Genomic DNA, 20,074 nt, shown 5'->3' on the forward strand with positions numbered 1-20,074 from the left:
TAGCTAAACAGACATTGAACTGAAGACAGCTGCTAAACCCTAACCCTAAACTTGGATGGATTACTTTTACCTTAACCACAACCCTAACCTAACCCCTAACCCTTACCTCAACACTTTTTAATGTCAACTTCAAATGGGGTAACGTCAGAGTTGGGATATCCCAAGGATCCGGATAGGGGCGACCCTGTTGCTTATGTCACCCTGTAGTATGACTTGGCTTATAGATGATTTGTGAGGTACAGTATCTATGTAGTGATGATGAAGACTTTCTAAATGTTCTGTAAAGCATTCATTGTTGTTTGTTTAAGGTTTTAGCCTAATGTGTTTGAATGCACTGCTAACAAATACAATCTGTTTACACTAGCAGTGCTCCATTCTCCAAAAATGCTAGCCAGATTGTTCTGGACATTGCTAAATGACCAGGTAACGAAACAAAAAATGGTTTAGAAACAATAACACTGGAGGGAAGTTGAAAATAAGCTATGCTAAAGAAAAGTGAATTTACCCTTAAAATTGGGACCATGCAAAAAACAACAAGTTTTTACCACTGCATCCCTGGTGAACATGAGATACTTCTGAATAACAATGTGTACTTTAAATATGACCTGTTTATTAAGATTAAGTTGTGCTGAAGCCTTCTGAGATACAAAGGGTCCTGTTAGAGGTGAGCCCGGCTCACACACAAGCACACCACACACACATACTGACTCGCACACACTCACATAAACACTGAGTCGTTAGCACAGTGACAGATGCCTGAGCTGAGATTTGCTTAATAATTGAAACGTGAGATAGAGATACTGGTTGCCTGGGGGATGGCGGAAGAGTACACTATGAAACAGAGAAGGGGGTTATTCGGTTTGTAACTCTGACTACATATAGGCAACTGAGTGGCGCCAGAAGCTATTCAAACATTCTACAATTTGACCTAATAGACTGAATATACCTAAACCTGAATGATTATGTAAAATATGACACAATTGTGTTCGGTACAATATGGACCATCTCAGATTGTACCACAAAATATTAATGAATCATGTTTGCAGCTAATTAATTCAACTTAATTCAAATAAGCACTCTAGAACTGTAAAATCCACTGCAGGTCTCAAATTAAAATGAAAGAAAATGTCTCCTCTAGTCATTTGCTTTACCAAATGGTGCTGTCACCTGTTTTAGACTGTATAGATGAATTGATTGATTGATTGATTGATTGATTGACCTACTCCAGTATGTTGGTGAGCCTCTTGAACTCCCTAACTGCCTTAACTACCTTTCTTCCTTCCTTTCTTTCTTTCTTCCTGCCTGCCTGCCTGCTTGCCTGCCTGCCTGCCTGCCTGCCATGACTGATTGGCTGACTGATCTCACCTGCTCCAGCATGTTGGTGAGTCTCTCCGCCTCCAGGTCGATGACAAACTTCTTCTCCTGCCGTCGGTCCAGGTCCTCCAGGAGGCGCCGGTAGGCAGCGTCGTCGAAGCTCTCCACGCAGATGGCGCTCACCTGCCAGCTGTTCTGGCCCGCCTTCTCCATGATGGCCTGTAGTATGGCGTACCCTGAGGGACGAGACCAACCACCAATCAGATCACAGAATTTCATTCCAATAATATATTTAGCTACATAGTGACAATGAATTAATATTTTACTGCAGTGGACTAAATCAGGGTCACACATCAGGTTTCTTGGTAGTCTTAAACAAATCTACTTTGAAACAGAAGTATACACCTCCCACACACGGTTATGGGCTTAAAAAAAATAAGACACCTGTACCATGTCACATATAGAGTTGAAATGTATTCCATTTTGAGTTTACATCCCAATATTACACTTTATATACATCACAGAAGACTGAAATATAACAGAATCGTTTGACATAAAAACACAGGATTTTCTAAGGGTTTTTAGAAATCATTTTTATTAACTATGAAATTATGAAAAATATTAATAACATTACACCCATGAGGCCACTAGGTAATTTGACTGCAGGAAAAGGTAACAACATTTGCATATTGAATGTACAACAGTCAGATGCATTGCACCATCACATCTGCGCTACATTCATTTACAGTGCTGGTCCCCAAATCAGCATTAAAGTACATTTACAAAAGGTTATAAGGAATAAAAGGTTATAAACATTTTGGACCCATTACGAGCATCTGCTTTTAGTCTTAAAGCACCGTATTGCTGGAACAAAATTCTAAATACACTGAACAAAAATATAAACGCAACATGCAACAATTTCAAATATTTTACTGAGTTACAGTTCATACAAGGCAAGCAGTCAATTGAAATAAATTCATTAGGCCCTAATCTACAGATTTCACATGACTGGGAATACAGATACGTAAAAAACAAAAGTAGGGGCGTGGATCAAAAAAACAGTCAGTATCTGGTGTGACCACCATTTGCCTCATGCAGTATGACACATCTCCTTCACATAGAGTTGATCAGGCTGTTGACTGTGGCCTGTGGAATGTTGTCCCACTCCACTTCAATGGCTGTGTGAAGTTGCTGGATATTGGCGGGAAGTGGAACATGTTGATCCAGAGCATCCCAAACATGCTCAATAGGTGACATGTCTGGTGAGTATGCAGGCCATGGAAGAACTGAGACATTTTCAGCTTTCAGGAATTGTGTACAGATCTTTGCTACATGGGGCTGTGCATTATCATGCTGAAACATGAGGTGATGGTGGCGGAAGAATGGCACGACAATGGGCCTCAGTATCTCATCACGGTATCTCTGTGCATTCAAATTGCCATTAATAAAATGCAATTGTGTTCGTTGTCCATAACTTATGCCTGCCCATACCATAACCCCACCACCACCATGGGACGCCATACACCCTGTCTGCCATCTGCCCGGTACAGTTAAAACCGGGATTCATCTGTGAAGAACACACCTCCAGCGTGCCAGTGGCCATTGAAGGTGAGCATTTGCCCACTGAAGTCGGTTACGACACCGAACTGCAGTCAGATCAAGACCCTGGTGAGGATGTCCAGCACGCGGATGAGCTACCCTGAGTCGGTTTGTGCAGAAATTCTTCAGTTGTGCAAACCCACAGTTTCATCAGCTGTCCAGGTGGCTGGTCTCAGACAATCCTGCTGGTGAAAAAGCCAGATGTGGTGGTCTTGGGCTGGCGTGGTTACATGTGGTCTGCGGTTGAGAGGCCAGTTAGACGTACTGACGTTGGAGGCGGCTTATGGTAGAGAAATGAACATTCAACATTAACATTCTCTGGCAACAGCTCTGGTGGACATTCCTGCAGTCAACATGCCAACTGCACACTCCTTCAAAACTTGAGACATCTGTGGCGTTGTGTTGTGTGACAAAACCGCATATTTTAGAGTGAGCTTTTATTTTTCCCAACATAAGGTGTAATGATCATGCTGTTTAATCATCTTATTGGTAGGTGGATGGATTATCTTGGCAAAAGAGAAACGCTCACTAACAGGGATGTAAACACATTTCTGCACAAAATTTGAGAGAAATAAGTATTTTGTGCGTATAGAAAGTGCCTTTCAGCTCATGAAACATGGGACCAACACTTTACATGTTGCGTTTATATTTTTGTTCAGTGTACAATTCATCTTAATGTGCTGGTGCCATTCGGGCAGTTTAGAGTATTGATTGGGGACTTATTTGTGGAGGAACTGTTTTTCTAGGTGATTTGTGATGCTTCCCATGACTGGGTTTTTGTATTTCTACATATATTTTGTGTTTAATATGTATATTTGTGCTGTATTGTGTAGGCCATATTTGAAAAATAAACCTAGGTCTCAATTATGTCTTCCTGGTAAAAAGTGCAACATTGTAATTCCAGCACGGAGTGGGTCTCATATTAGAATTCTGCACTTATAATCTGCCCTCCTTTCAGGGTTAGGGCCAATTCAGTCAGACTAAGTACTACTGATATCATAAAACTGAAGCCACAATCTAAAAACCCTGCCATCACAAAAACAACAAGCATGTGCTCCCACAAGAAACCCTGCATCCAAGAATAACTTTTTATCTGTGTTGAATTCAGAGTTCTAACCCTTTGCTACTACGCCAATTCTTCATACTAGTCCCACAACAAACCCACTGTTTTTGAGTAGATGGCGTAGTCTCTTTGATGAGAGACTGGTAGAGTGGGAGGAACCACATGGTGTCTAGAGGGGGAACTCTGGGCTGCTGGGACCAGACGAGGCCTTGTGTAAATAGAGGAATGATAGAGGGGTAAGAGGAAGTCAGGGGAGCCCCGCCCTGCGTCTCCTGTGTCCTCTCTCCAACAGGAACAGATGTCCCACTTAAACGGCCCCTCCTGGTGGCCATCACAAGCTGGCAACCTTTCTCCCTCTGCTCCCAATTAGTAGATTAACCTGTGCTCGAGTATCCACGTCTGGCAACTCAACCCCCCTTTTTTCACTCTCTCTCTCTGTGCACCCTATTAGAGTCTCTGTCTGTCTGTCTGTCTGTCTGTCTGTCTGTCTGTCTGTCTGTCTGTCTGTCTGTCTGTCTGTCTGTCTGTCTGTCTGTCTGTCTGTCTGTCTGTCTGTCTGTCTGTCTGTCTGTCTGTCTGTCTGTCTGTCTGTCTGTCTGTCTGTCTGTCTGTCTGTCTTTGCCAGGAGGACAAGAAGGATGGTAGGTCACACACTGCCACTGCTTCAGCTTCAACACACTCCCGTCAGGGCTGGGACTACCTGGATATGTCCAATAAGAAATGCAAATTTTTGTTTTCCTTTCAGAGGGCTGCCGTGCTTCTAGCTCTTAGGAAACTTTGCAGTGTTTTGTTTTTGTATGTATTATTTCTTACATTATTGTAATTACATACAGCAGGGAAGAACTAACTGAAATGGTCCACCCACACAGACAGTGTGGTGAAGAAGGCGCAACAGCACCTCTTCAACCTCAGGACGCTGAAGAAATTTGGCTTGGCACCTAAAACCCTTACAAACTTTTACAGATGCACAATTGAGAGCATCCTGTCGGGCTGTATCACCGCCTGGTATGGCAACTGCAGCGCCCGCAACAGCATGGCTCTCCAGGTGGTGTGGTGTGCCCAACGCATCACCGGGGGCAAACTACCTGCCCTCCAGGACACCTACAGCACCCGATGTCACAACCTGTTCACCCCGCTATCATTCAGAAGGTGAGGTCAGTACAGTTGCATCAAAGCTGGGACTGAGAAACTGAAAAACAGCTTCTATCTCAAGGCCATCAGACTGTTAAACAACCATCACTAGCACATTTGTGGCTGCTGCCCTATATACATAGACTTGAAATCACAGGCCACTTTAATACATGGAACACTAGTCACTTTAATAAAGTTTACATATTTTACATTACTCATCTCACATGTATATACTGTATTCTATACTATTCTACTGTATCTTAGTCTATGCCGCTCTGACATTGCTCATCCAAATATTTACATATTCTTAATTCCATTCCTTTACTGGGTGTCGAGGTAATGCAATGCAAATAGAATGGCTACCCAGACTATTTGCATTGCCCCCCCCCCACCCCCTGGATCGCTGCTGCTACTCTCTGTTATTATCTATGCATAGTCACTTTAATAACTCTACCTACATGTACATATTACCTCACTTACCTCTACACCGGTACCCCCTGTATATTTTAGGTATCTTTTTAAAGCTGCATTGTTGGTTTAGGGCTTGTAAGTAGGCATTTCACTGTAAGGTCTACACCTGTTGTATTCGGCGCATGTGACAAATACAATTTGATACTTAGATTTTTGTGTATATGTTGTGAAATTGTTAGATATTACTTGTTAGATATTACTGCACTGTCGAAGCTGGAAACACAAGCATTTCGCTACACCCCCAATAACATCTGCTAAACACGTGTATGTGACCAACAAAATGTGATTTGATTTGAGATAGATTTTCTGCTGAAATCCTTGGACATTTTAAAGACTTTCCAATAGTGACTTTTTAAATTCCACCCCTGGCTTGTGTTCATTAGTAACCTGACCACCCATCTACATCACTCTGCCAAAAGGCTATGCCCACTAGTGTTTCTTTCCACAATGAATATATGGAGTGATCAATAGAGCAGAGGAATTCAATTCAGGATTAGTCATCAGGCAAGTTCATTAGGGCACATAAAAAAAAAACGTTTAAAACCTCTTGCAACGGAAAATAAAAATGAACATTCATTATTTGTCAGGTCCATTGTAGGTAGTCCCTCCCGGTTTCAGTCCGTTTTCTCCATTTGGTGCATTATAAGTATGAACCTGGTGATAACAAGCACAAGACGACAATTCTGTAACGATACTAGTTTTGTGCTTTATATATGTCCTATAGTCTATAAGCAACCAGGCTATGGTCCTATAGTATATAGACAGATCTAATGACTAGTTGGCTAGTGGCCCATCTATCCATATGGCTGTGATTACAGTGTTTCAGTCAGAGAGCCAGGTGCAGCTTCTCTCTTCATGTCAGTGACATCACTGTAATTACACACTGGAGATGAAAGCAAAGCCCATTATGAGCCCTGTGAACAACTGACCTAAGTGCAGCCATTAAAGCGCCTACAGTATAGATGATGCACAAAAACACACACACATACACGTGCATGAATGAACACACACATGCATGTACACACATGCACAAACAAAAACACACACACACACAAGCCCTACCCACACACACGTGGTGCGACCTACGGCAGACACCTAACAGCCCACAGCAGCAAAAGTAATTCCTTTCTATGTAACGTAACAAAATCCTATCATGTTCTATTCGCAATCACAGGCAATCCACCTATACCAGCCCCACAAGCCCCACCAACCAGAGACGAGTGCTACGGCCAGTTTGCCTTTCTTTCCGTCTACCCGTCACTGATTACCAGCTGATAAATCTGTAGCCTGGAGCTGTGTGTGGAGCAGCAGCCAGCCACAATCAGCATCAGTGTCAGAGCAATTGCTGCCTGCACCACAGAACAGCACAGAGTACAGCCCCCCCCCCCCATTGCACATAGGAGTCAGTGGTTATATGGAATGCATGCCATTCAATGAGCTCTTGTCTACTGCAGTAAATGAGTGAGAGAAGGAGAGTGATGGAGAGGAGGTGAATAGAGTCCGGTGGAGAGAGAGAGAGAGTGTGATATTCCTCCTGAGAGACCTAAACTTTTAAACTGAGTCACTCATCATGACCTGGAGACCCCGCTATTTGCTGAGCAGAGACAGATAGAGAGTCTGTGTGTGTGTGTGTGTGTGTGTGTGTGTGTGTGTGTGTGTGTGTGTGTGTGTGTGTGTGTGTGTGTGTGTGTGTGTGTGTGTGTGTGTGTGTGTGTGTGAGAGGAGAGAGAGAGAGAGAGAGAGAGAGAGAGACTAAGCAAATGTCAAATTGCCTTTTTACCAAATTACCATACGGCAGACCACGTATTCACCCTGCACACCCTAAAAGAAAAAAAAAGGCAAAGTCTTCTCATGCTTTGTTGATTTCTATTTGGCATGAGGGTCTGCTATACAAATGGATAGAAAGTGTTGTTGGGGGAAAAACATACAACATTATAAAATCCATGTACACAAACAACAAGTGTGCGGTTAAAATTGGCAAAAACAAACACATTTTTTTCCACAGGGATGTGGGGTGAGACATGGATGCAGCTTAAGCACCATCCTCTTCAACAAAAATATATCAACAAATTGGCGAGGGCACTAGAACAGCCTGCAGCACCCGGCCTCACCCTACTAGAATCTGAAGTCAATTGTCTACTGTTTGCTGATGATCTGGTGCTTCTGTCCCCAACCAAGGAGGGCCTACCGCAGCACCTAGATATTCTGCACAGATTTGTTCAGACTTGGGCCCTGACAGTAAATCTTAGTAAGACAAAAATAATGGTGTTCCAAAAAAGGTCCAGTTGCCAGGACCACAAATACAAATTCCATCTAGAGCACACAAAAAACTATACATACCTCGGCCTAAACATCAGCGCCACAGGTAACTTCCACAAACCTGTAAACGATCTGAGAGACAAGGCAAGAAGGGTCTTCTATTTCATCAAAAGTAACATAAAATTCGACATACCAATTAGGATCTGGCAAAAAATACTTGAATAAGTTATAGAACCCATTGCCCTTTATGGTTGTGAGGTCTGGGATCTGCTCACCAACCAAGAATTCACAAAATGGGACAAACACCAAATTGAGACTCTGCATGCAGAACTCTGCAAACACATCCTCTGTGTACAACGGAAAATACCATATAATGCATGTAGAGCAGAATTAGGCCAATACCCGCTAATGATCAAAATCCAGAAAAGAGCCTACAAAAACTCTACAACCACCTAAAAGGAAGCGATTCCCAAACCTTCCATAACAAAGCCATTGCCTACAGAGAGATGAACCTGGAGAAGAGTCCTTTAAGCAAGCTGGTCCTGGGGCTCTGTTCACAAACGCAAACAGACCCGACAGAGCGCCAGGACAGCAACACAATTAGACCCAACCAAATCATGAGAAAACAAAAAATAAGTACTTGACACATTGGAAATCATTTACAAAAAAACAGAGCAAACTAGAATGCTATTTGGCCCTAAACAGAGAGTACACAGTGGCAGAATACCTGACCACTGTGACTGACCCAAACTTAAGGAAAGCTTTGACTATGTATAGACTCAGTGAGCATAGCCTTGCTATTGAGAAAGGCCACCGTAGGCAGACCTGGGTCTCAAGAGAAGACAGGCTATGTGCACACTGCCCACAAAATGAGGTGGAAACTGAGATGCATTTCCTAACCTCCTGCCAAATGTATGACCATATTAGAGACACATAATTGCCTCAGATTACACAGACCCATAAAGAATTCGAAAACAAATCCAATTTTGATAAAGTGCCATATCTATTGGGTGAAATACCACAGTGTGCAATCACAGCAGCATGATTTGTGACATGTTGCCACAAGAAAAGGGTAAACAGTGAAGAACAAACACCATTGTAAATAAAACGTATATTTATGTTTATTTATTTTCCCTTTTGTACTTCAACTATTTGCACATGATTACAACACTGTATATAGACATAATATAACATTGGAAATGTCTTTATTATTTTGGAACTTTTGTGAGTGTAATGTTTAGTGTTAATACTTTATTGTTCATTTCACTTTTGTTTATTATCTATTTCACTTGCTTTGGCAATGTAAACATATGTTTCCCATGCCAATAAAGCCCCATAAATTGATATTGGAATTGAAAGAGAGAGCGACAGAGAGAGAGAGTGTGTATGTGTGTATGAAAGAGAGAGACAGAGAGAAAAAGAGAGAGAGAGAAAGAGAGAGTGAAAGAGACAGTGTCTGTGTGAGTCTGTGTGTGTGTGAGAGTGAGAACAAGAGAGAGAGAGAGAGAAAAGAGACAGACAGAAAGCGATAGAGAGATACAGTGTGTGTGTGTGTGTGTGTGTGTGTGTGTGTGTGTGTGTGTGTGTGTGTGTGTGTGTGTGAGAGAGAGAGTGTGTATATGTGTATGTGTGTGAGGGTGAGAGAGAGACACACACACAGAGAGAGAATGTATGTGTGTATATATATATATATATATATATACTGACTGCTCCAAAAAATAAAGGGAACACTTAAACAACACATCCTAGATCTGAATGAAAGAAATAATCTTATTAAATACTTTTTTCTTTACATAGTTGAATGTGCTGACAACAAAATCACACAAAAATAATCAATGGAAATCCAATTTATCAACCCATGGAGGTCTGGATTTGGAGTCACACTCAAAATTAAAGTGGAAAACCACACTACAGGCTGATCCAACTTTGATGTAAAGTCCTTAAAACAAGTCAAAATGAGGCTCAGTTGTGTGTGTGGCCTCCACGTGCCTGTATGACCTCCCTACAACGCCTGGGCATGCTCTTGATGAGGTGGCGGATGGTCTCCTGAGGGATCTCCTCCCAGACCTGGACTAAAGCATCCGCCAACTCCTGGACAGTCTGTGGTGCAACGTGGCGTTGGTGGATGGAGCGAGACATGATGTCCCAGATGTGCTCAATTGGATTCAGGTCTGGGGAACGGGCGGGCCAGTCCATAGCATCAATGCCTTCCTCTTGCAGGAACTGCTGACACACTCCAGCCACATGAGGTCTAGCATTGTCTTGCATTAGGAGGAACCCAGGGCCAACCGCACCAGCATATGGTCTCATAAGGGGTCTGAGGATCTCATCTCGGTACCTAATGGCAGTCAGGCTACCTCTGGCGAGCACATGGCGGGCTGTGCGGCCCCCCAAAGAAATGCCACCCCACACCATGACTGACCCACCGCCAAATCGGTCATGCTGGAGGATGTTGCAGGCAGCAGAACGTTCTCCACGGCGTCTCCAGACTCTGTCACGTCTGTCACGTGCTCAGTGTGAACCTGCTTTCATCTGTGAAGAGCACAGGGCGCCAGTGGCGAATTTGCCAATCTTGGTGTTCTCTGGCAAATGCCAAACGTCCTGCACAGTGTTGGGCTGTAAGCACAACCCCCACCTGTGGACGTCGGGCCCTCATACCACCCTTATGGAGTCTGTTTCTGACCGTTTGAGCAGACACTTGCACATTTGTGGCCTGCTGGAGGTCATTTTGCAGGGCTCTGGCAGTGCTTCTCCTGCTCCTCCTTGCTCAAAGGCGGAGGTAGCGGTCCTGCTGCTGGGTTGTTGCCCTCCTACAGCCTCCTCCACGTCTCCTGATGTACTGGCCTGTCTCCTGGTAGCGCTTCCATGCTCTGGACACTACGCTGACAGACACAGCAAACTTTCTTGCCACAGCTCGCATTGATGTGCCATCCTGGATGAGCTGCACTACCTGAGCCACTTGTGTGGGTTGTAGACTCCGTCTCATGCTACCACTAGAGTGAAAGCACCACCAGCATTCAAAAGTGACCAAAACATCAGCCAGGAAGCATAGGAACTGAGAAGTGGTCTGTGGTCCCCACCTACAGAACCACTCCTTTATTGGGGGTGTCTTGCTAATTGCCTATAATTTCCACATGTTGTCTATTCCATTTGCACAACAGCATGTGAAATTTATTGTCAATCTGTGTTGCTTCCTAAGTGGACAGTTTGATTTCACAGAAGTGTGATTGACTTGGAGTTACATTGTGTTGTTTAAGTGTTCCCTTTATTTTTTTGAGCAGTGTATATATATATATATATACACATATACATACATATATATATATATATATATATATGTGAGAGAGAGAGTGTGAGTGTCTGTATATATATATGTATGTGTGTGTGTGTGAGAGAGAGAGAGAGAGAGAGAGAGAGAGAGAGAGAGAGAGAGAGAGAGAGTGTCTGTATATATATGTATGTGAGAGAGAGAGAGAGAGAGAGAGAGAGAGAGAGAGAGAGAGAGAGAGAGAGAGAGAGAGAGAGAGAGAGAGAGAGAGAGAGAGAGAGAGAGAGAGAGAGAGAGAGAGAGTGTGTGAGTGTCTGTATATATATATATATATATGTATGTGAGAGAGAGAGAGAGATGCTTACCAAGAAACAAGTAAATGTTCCTGCGTGGCCAAGTTACAGTTTTGACTTAAAAATATTTGAAAATCTATGGCAAGACCTGAAATTGGTAATCTAGCAATGATCAACAACCAATTTGACAGAGCTTGAAGAATTTTGACAAGGATAATGGGTAAATGTTGCACAATCCAGTTGTGGAAAGCACTTACAAACTTACCAAGAAAGACTCACAGCTGTAATCGCTGCCAAAGGGGCTTCTACAAAGTATTGATTCAGGGGTGTGAATAGTTATATAAATTAGATATTTCTGTATTTAATTTCCAATCAATTTGCAAAAATATCTAAAAACATGTTTTCAGTTTGTCATTATGGGGTATTGTGTGTAGATGGGTGAGACAAAAAATAAATCTAATCTATTTTCGCAATTTAATCAATTTTAAATTTCATCTGTAACAAAACATTTGAGGTATGAATACTTTCTGAAAGGGAAACGGGCAAGGGGCGACAGGTAGGTAGCCTAGTGGTTAAAGGGTTGGGCCAGTAACCGAAAGGTTGCAAGATCGAATCCCCGAACTGACAAAGTACAAATCTATCGTTCTGCCTAGGCCGTCATTGTAAATTAGATTTTGTTCTTGACTGACTTTCCTAGCAATTTTTTTTATAAATAAATACCTAGTCAGTTGTACAGGCTCTGTACCTACGCATGCTCACCAGGGTTTCAATAAAAAAAAAAATTGAAGCCGATAAATACAATTGTTTTAGACCAAATTGACCGGGAGGAAAAACAATCCCACTGCAAAATAATGCGTTTTATTCATTGATGGAAATATGAATTGATGGAACTACATTGACCGTAATGTTTATTGGTCTATAGGTTATCTTTGCTCCATTTTGTGGAATTAAACTGATGATTGTGTATTTTAGTTAGTCGCAGGGGCGGAAATCCCGGGGGGGACGGGGGGGACACGACCCCCCCATCCTGGGAAAAATATGATTTGTCCCCCCCAATATATCACTGAAACATAACTATGTAATTTAAATAATATTAATAATACGCAATGAAAGCAATTGTGCTGATTATAGACACTTAATAGCGCGTTTTTAAGTTTCAAAAGATTGCGACCCCCCCACCCTTTTCCTCACAATGGTTTGATCCACTGGCAAGGTAACAGAGGGGTCGTGTCTACTGTCTGAAAGGCACTCAATGAACGTAACTGACATAAAGTTAATCCAGTCAATCGCGCACACACACTAGCTGAATATGCAGAGCTAGCGTGCAAATATTAACTATTAAGCTAGCTAGTACCTATTCCATTTATGTGGCCTCGTCAAAGATGGAATCTTTGCTATCGTCAATTTATTCCGAGATCAGCATGCAGATGATGTAAGTTAGTGCTTCAAAGTCCCTGTGATAAGGTTAGCGATAAACTGAAGTCCAAACTGAACAGAACTACACTCTTCTTCTACCATTGTCTTAAATATATTTAATGGTCTCGTTGCAAAAGCTAAATTGTCGCAAGGGAACTTTTATTTATTTATTTTATTTAACCCGGGTAGCAAAGATTATAGCAAACACAACTGAAACGGAATTGGTGCTCGCTTGCTATGCAAATTCAGCTATTGTTGTACGCCAGCCAATATGAAACAAACTATTAAAATTACAAAAGGTTGCAGCATATGTTGTGTAAATGGTGAACTCATACAGCTGTCAACTCTTGTCATTTTAATCCGTTTCACATTTGCTAGCTACCTTTTAGATCGAAGCCCAAATAGAATGATAAAAGATAAGATGATAGAAGCCCATCTCCTACTGTAAATAACCTACACACTGTGTGTGTGTGTGTGTGTGTGTAGCCAGCCAGCCAGGTAGAAAAATGGCAGAAAAATAAAAGACGGACATCAGCGTATTTTTCAGTACACCAAAACGCAAAGTAAGAACCCTAGTAGCCTAATATCTCAAAGACTAGTTGATAAAATGTTCATAAGAAAGAAATGAAATTCTAATGGAAATGATTCACAATGATGTCATTAGGCAGAGCAGGCAACATATGGCACACAGACAGCAGAGTTGGGGACAGATATGCAGGGACAGACTGGCAGAGACGGAGTCTCAGGTAAGTTTGTTGAGTCTTTGTTTGGCAACATTATGAAAGGTTCTCAATTTTTTTGACTTGTAAAATAGGAACATAATTGGAAAATGCCATGGATACCCCCACTCTCAACTTAAACTGGTGACTGAACTAAGATTTGTTAAAGGCAATGGTATTGCTGTTGTGAGTAGTTGTGTAGTTTTGGGTACCGGTAGTTAGGAGTACGGCAAACACCTTATTTCTTTGGTTCCTCAATATACATTTACCATATTACAATGTAGGCTATGTGTTACAGCACTACTTTTGGTGTCCCCCTCAGGAATTGCTCTTGAGAAAATGTCATGTAATTGTCCCCCCCAAAGTTGATATCAGATTTTCGCCCCTGGTTAGTCGTCATGTATCTTATTTATCAGCCGCTCACAACTATTTTGAGCGTAATATCATTCTGCTGCTGCAGCTCCTCAGCTAGTTGCTGCTGCAGTGAAACATGTGCTTTTATAATCTCAGCAATTCAACAACAGTTCTAAATGTAATGGCATGTTAAAAAGTTTTGATGGCCACAATTGAAAATAACTACACTTTGTATTTCTCAACTGGTAATTGAAGCAACAAAGTCACAAAGCCTAAGTTCTATCAGTGTGTAAAATAAAATTATACAGGAACGCATCATAGCTATTTAATTCTCGTCACTGGAGATAGTGGATAACACACTATCACATTTCAGAACAATTTTAAAACAATTACCTGCACTCCAGATCGCCAAATCAGCCAATAGATGGTATGGCCATACTTGTCTAGAACACATCCATCCGTTTATATCGTCATGATAAAGTATAGATTTCGTTTAGAGGTGCTCAATCTAAACAGTTCACCAAATAATTCAACTCCTTTTCTCCTTCAAGTACCATGTCCAAATGCGCGGTGCCTGTGGAAATAGAGATTTTGCAGAAAGGAGGAGATAGGAATCCCAATTGACAATGAATAGAGAAAGGTTCCACCCAACTGACTGTAAACCAATCACATTATTGTTGTCATGCCGCGTCACGCAGTTGCTAAACTAATCATCAATCTGTAATCGGAGTATAATGGAGTTTCCTATCTCCTCAAAATTCTCTCTGCGGGAAAGCAAAGGAGATTTTCATCTTTGTCACATATGGAACTGCTAGCATCAGGTGCTCTGTTTGAATTGTATTTTCCCGCTAATTGCAATTTGACAAATGCTTGAAAATTATGTTTTATTTCCTGATTCATTACAGCAGTTGCATTTTGTTAAGATGAATTACCATATTTTAAATGTAATTTCTGTCATTCTGAACACCGTGGGTGCAGGGGCGGTTCTGGGGGGGGGGGGTGCCAACGCGGAACACTAATGATTATGAACATGGTCTTTTGCCTGCTAATGCCTGCAATGCAGTCAAGAAAACGATATGACAACAATAACGTCTAATGTAACTGGCCCCTCTAACAGTACAACTGGCCCCAGCTTGGCCCCCCCCAGTTGAAATGGTCTAGAACCGCCACTGCGTGGGTGGATAACCTAAACAAGCTTGGAAAATTCCAGAAAACGATGTCAAGGCTTTAGAAGCTTCTGGAAGGCTAATTGACATAATTTGAGTCAATTAGAGGTGTACCTGTGGATGTATTTCAAGGCCTACCTTCAAACTCAGTGCCTCTGCTTGACATCATGGGAAAATCAAAAGAAATCAGCCAAGACCTCAGAAAAAAAATTATAGATCTCCACAAGTCTGGTTCATCCTTGGGAGATATTTTCCAAACGCCTGAAGGTACCACGTTTATCTGTACAAACAATAGTACGCAAGTATAAACACCATTGGACCACGCAGCCGTCATACCGCTCAGGAAGGAGACGCGTTCGGTCTCCTAGAGATTAATGTACTTTGGTGCGAAAAGTGCAAATCAATCCCAGAACAACAGCAAAGGACCTTGTGAAGATGCTGGAGGAAACGGGTACAAAAGTATCTATATCCACAGGAAAACAAGTCCTGTATCGACATAACCTGAAAGCAAGGAAGAAGCCACTGCTCCAAAACCGCCATAAAAAAGCCAGACTTTTTGCAACTGCACATTAGGGACAAAGATTGTACTTTTTGGGGAAATGTCCTCTGGTCTGATGAAACAAAAATAGAACTGTTTGGCCATAATGACCATCGTTATGTTTGTAGGAAAAAGGGGGAGGCTTGCAAGTAGAGAACACCATCCCAACTGTGAACCACGGGGGTGGCAGTATCATGTTGTGGGGGTGCTTTGCTGCAGGAGGGCCTGGTGCACTTCACAAAATAGATGGAATCATGTGGATATATTGAAGCAACAACATTTTACATTTAGCAGATGCTCTTATACAGAGCAACTTACAGTAGTGAATGCATACATTTCATACATTTTTTTCCCCGTACTGGTCCCCCGTGGGAATCAAACCCACAACCCTGGCGTTGCAAACACCATGCTCTACCAACTGAGCCACACAGGACTCAAGACATCAGACATCAGTAAGGAAGTTCAAGTTTGGTATCAAATCGGTCTTCCAAATGGACAATGACCCCAAGCATACTTCCAAAGTTGTTGCAAAATGGCTTAAGGACAACAAAGTCAAGGTATTGGAGTTGCCATCACAAAGCCCTGACCTCAATCTTATAGAAAATTTGTGGGCAGAACTGAAAAAGCGTGTGCAAGCAAGGAGGCCTACAAACCTCACTCAGTTACACCAGCTATGTCAGGAGGAATGGGCCAAAATTCATCCAACTTATTGTGGGACGCTTGTGGAAGGCTACCTGAAACGTTTGACCCAAGTTAAATAATTTAAAGGCAATGCTACCAAATACTAATTGAGTGTATGTTAACTTCTGACCCACTGGGAATGTGATGAAAGAAATAAAAGCTGAAATAAATAATTCTCTCTACTATATTTCTGACAATTCACATTCTGAAAAATGAAGTGGTGATCCTAACTGACCTACTAGGATTAAATGTCAGAAATTGAGTTTAAATGTATTTGAGTTTAAATGTATTTGACTAAAGTGTATGTAAACTTCCGATTTCAACTGTAGGTCCGTTAAACTTCTCAAATGGCCGGTAGATTTAAATCTTCCCTGGCGGGCACGCGCGCCCACACGCACGCACGCACGCACGCCCACACGCACGCACGCACGCACGCACGCACGCACGCACACACACACACACACACACACACACACACACACACACACACACACACAGCAAACCTTGACAGGCCATTATATCTCTGGTGTGCTCCATGCAAGACCATCTCAGACTGCCCTGCTCATTGACTGAGCTCGTTCATGCGTGGGCTGATACTCCAGTCAATACTGTGTGTGTGTGTAAAAACTGGCAAACCCACACGCGCACACAGCCAAAGTGCTGCCTGCCTGCGTCCTGACACACATTCACTAGAACACAGTTTAAAGCTCTAGCTTTAACCACCCACATATTGTAAGGTTTGCTTCAATGACACAGTTTCTCAGTCTCTTCCACACCCCCACAATCATGTTTTCTCCAGTATTCCCTTATGTTTTCATTGGAAATGTGCCATTCTTCCTATTTCCTACAATGCATTTTATCCATGAGACTGTTTACAGCTACTCTAGAGTACAGATACAGCACTTGAATACAGATACTGTACAGCTAAGCTGCGTCCCAAATGGCACCCTATTCCCTACATGGTGGGGTCCTGGTCAAAAGTAGTGCACTATGTAGGGAATATGGTGCCATTTGGAACTCAACGTTACCCTAGAGCAGGGTTTCCCAAACCGGGTCCTGTGGCCCCCCCTGGGTGCACGTTTTCGTTTTTGTCCTAACACTATACAACTGATTCAAATAAGCAACTCATCATCAAGCTTTGTTTATTTGAATCCGCTGTGTAGTGCTAGGGCAAATCCCAAAACGTGCACTTGAGGTGCCTCAATGGAATAAAGAGAGTGAAAAATAAAGAGTGGCGGATAGTGAATGAATAAATGCAAGGCATGACGGAGATAACAGCTGAGCTCATGGCTATAATATTCCACTTACAGGGCGCTTTTCCACTCCATTGCAACGAGAAGGAGACAGAGTAGACACTTTTTTTAAATTGAAAAATGCTTATGGAGAGATTCACTACATTCCACGCTGAGTGGTCCAGAAATGAATCTCTCCACTGATCTGCAGTTAAAGCAATTAGGACAGGAACAGATTGGAGCAGGTTGCAGAGAAGAGTACTGCTGGTACTGGAGAAGTCTAGATCAAGATGTGTAGGCCTAACCGGGTCATGGATATGAAAGTTATTAACAGTTGTTATTATTATCCCAACCGGCAGTTCTGGTTGTAAACTGGTTGTAATGACGTCAGTTTTGGTTGTAAGCTGGTTGCAATGACGTCAGTTTTGGTTGTAAGCTGGTTGTAATAATGTTCGTTTTGGTTGTAAGCTGGTTGTAATCATGTCATTTTAACCAGCTTTGTCTGAAGGGATGAGAAGTGATGCAGAAAATAGAGAGAAAGAGCTACATGAGGAAAAGACATTAGGCTGTCCAGAGATGGTGGACGGGGCAACTCAATTCTGCGGGGGTGCAGGATATGTCAGTGTTCTATGCAGGCTGGTAACACCTCGACAGCTGCAGTGTCAATACAGACATTGATACATATGGTGAAGCAGCAACCTTTTCCCACTGTGTTACAACAACCCATGTTTAGGCCTTGAGTAGAGATTGGCAGCTGGCGTGGTGACAGAAACAGCCGAAACAGCAATAGCAGGAGTAGCAGTAGTTACATCAGTGACCCCAACAGGAGCTGTCCGTTCAGCACCACAACTGAGCAGGCTGCTGTAGTTTATGCTGTATCAATATCATCAATAGAAGCTGTCTCTTCAGCACCCCCACTGTAGCAGTATGTACAGCAGTATCCTCAATAGGAGCTGTCCCTTCAGCACCACCACTGTAGCAATAGTTACAACAGTCTCTCCAATAGGTACTGTCCATTCACCACCCCCACTATAGCTGTAGTTACAGCAGTATCCCCAATCTTCAAAACCACCACTGAGCAGGCTGCTATAGCTACTGCTGTAGCAGTACCCCTAAATAAGAGCTGTACGTTAAGCAGGGTCATTGAGCAAGCTGTAGTATGTATCAGCACCAAGGACAGCTCCACACCATGCCGAATACATACAGATGCTCTTGTGCTGCAATCAGGGCCCGTATTTAACGTTTCACAGTAGGATTGCTGTTTTGCCGTTTAAGATCATAATGAACAAGATTATACGGACAAGGGTGACCTGAGCCTACATCAGCACTCTAACTGTCGGACACTTGGGCCCTGACCAACTAATGGGAAAAACCAGGCCATTGTTTGTTTATGCCTGCCTGTTTGGTGATGTGCTTGGAGTTGGTTTTGAGTAGTTTTGCAATGTTCTGGCTGCTTTTTATATTTCAAACAAACATATATCTGAAACCTGAAAGCACGGTTTGAATGTGTAGCTTCTCATTGTGTTGATCTCATGGAGAGTCAGCCCTTGCATCTATAGCTTCCATATTAATTTGAGAGTGGTAAAAATGTCCAGCCACAATTGTTAAGCTTTATAGCAAACCAAGTAGCGGGGCTACCAGTTGGGCTAATAATGAATTCAGGATTATGGCTTTAACACAGTTGGCATGTCCTCAACATGACTATTGTCACAGGTTCAGGGCCCATAATCATGAATGATTAGGAGTGCTGATCTAGGATGAGATCCCCCTTTCCATGTTACTAAGATCTAAAAGGCAAAACTGATCCTAGATCAGCACTCCTACTCTGAGACGCGTACGGGCCCAGATCTCAACACTGCTACACTAAGGTACAGTTGAAGTCGGAAGTTTACATACACTTAGGTTGGAGTCATTAAAACTTGCTTTTTAACCACTCCACAAATTTCTTGTTAACAAACTATACTTTTGGCAAGTCGGTTAGGACATCTACTTTGTGCATGACACAAGTAATTTTTCCAACAATTGTTTACAGACAGATTATTTCACTTATAATTCACTGTATCACAACTCCAGTGGGTCAGAAGTTTACATACACTAAGTTGACTGTGCCTTTAAACAGCTTGGAAAATTCCAGAAAATGATGGCATGGCTTTAGAAGCTTCTGATAGGTTAATTTACATCATTTGAGTCAACTGGAGGTGTACCTGTGGATGTATTTCAAGGCCTACCTTCAAACTCAGTGCCTCTTTGCTTGACATCCTGGGAAAATCAAAAGAAGTAAGCCAAGACCTCAGAAGAAATTGTAGACCTCCACAAGTCTGGTTCATCCTTGGGAGAAATTTCCAAATGCCTGAATGTACCTGTCACAGGATCCAACGAAAGTGGCGCCCCTCCTCGGTCGGGCGGCGCTCGGCGGTCGTCGTCGCCGGCCTATTAGCTGCCACCGATCGTTGTTTCTGTGTCTTTTAGTTTTGTCTGTCTGTTCCGCACCTGTTTTGTGTATGTTATTAGCCTGTTAGGGCTAGGGGGCAGTATTGACACGGCCGGATAAAAAACGTATTCAATTTAAT

General features: G+C 42.5%; 1 protein-coding gene across 5 annotated transcripts in view; it reads right to left on the reverse strand.

Moving 5' to 3' along the window:
- Window positions 1-20,074, reverse strand: part of LOC106603719 (glutamate receptor 4) — a 209,658-nt gene that overhangs the window by 52,588 nt on the left and 136,996 nt on the right. For all 5 annotated transcript variants that reach the window (XM_014197748.2, XM_014197742.2, XM_045717277.1 and 2 more), the window contains exon 4: window positions 1,366-1,550. In XM_014197748.2, the coding sequence (XP_014053223.1) occupies window positions 1,366-1,550 (185 nt within the window). The remainder of the gene's footprint in view (window positions 1-1,365; window positions 1,551-20,074) is intronic.

The sequence above is a fragment of the Salmo salar genome, chromosome ssa04, assembly GCF_905237065.1.
Source record: "Salmo salar chromosome ssa04, Ssal_v3.1, whole genome shotgun sequence".
In the NCBI taxonomy this organism is placed as follows: Eukaryota; Metazoa; Chordata; class Actinopteri; order Salmoniformes; family Salmonidae; genus Salmo; species Salmo salar.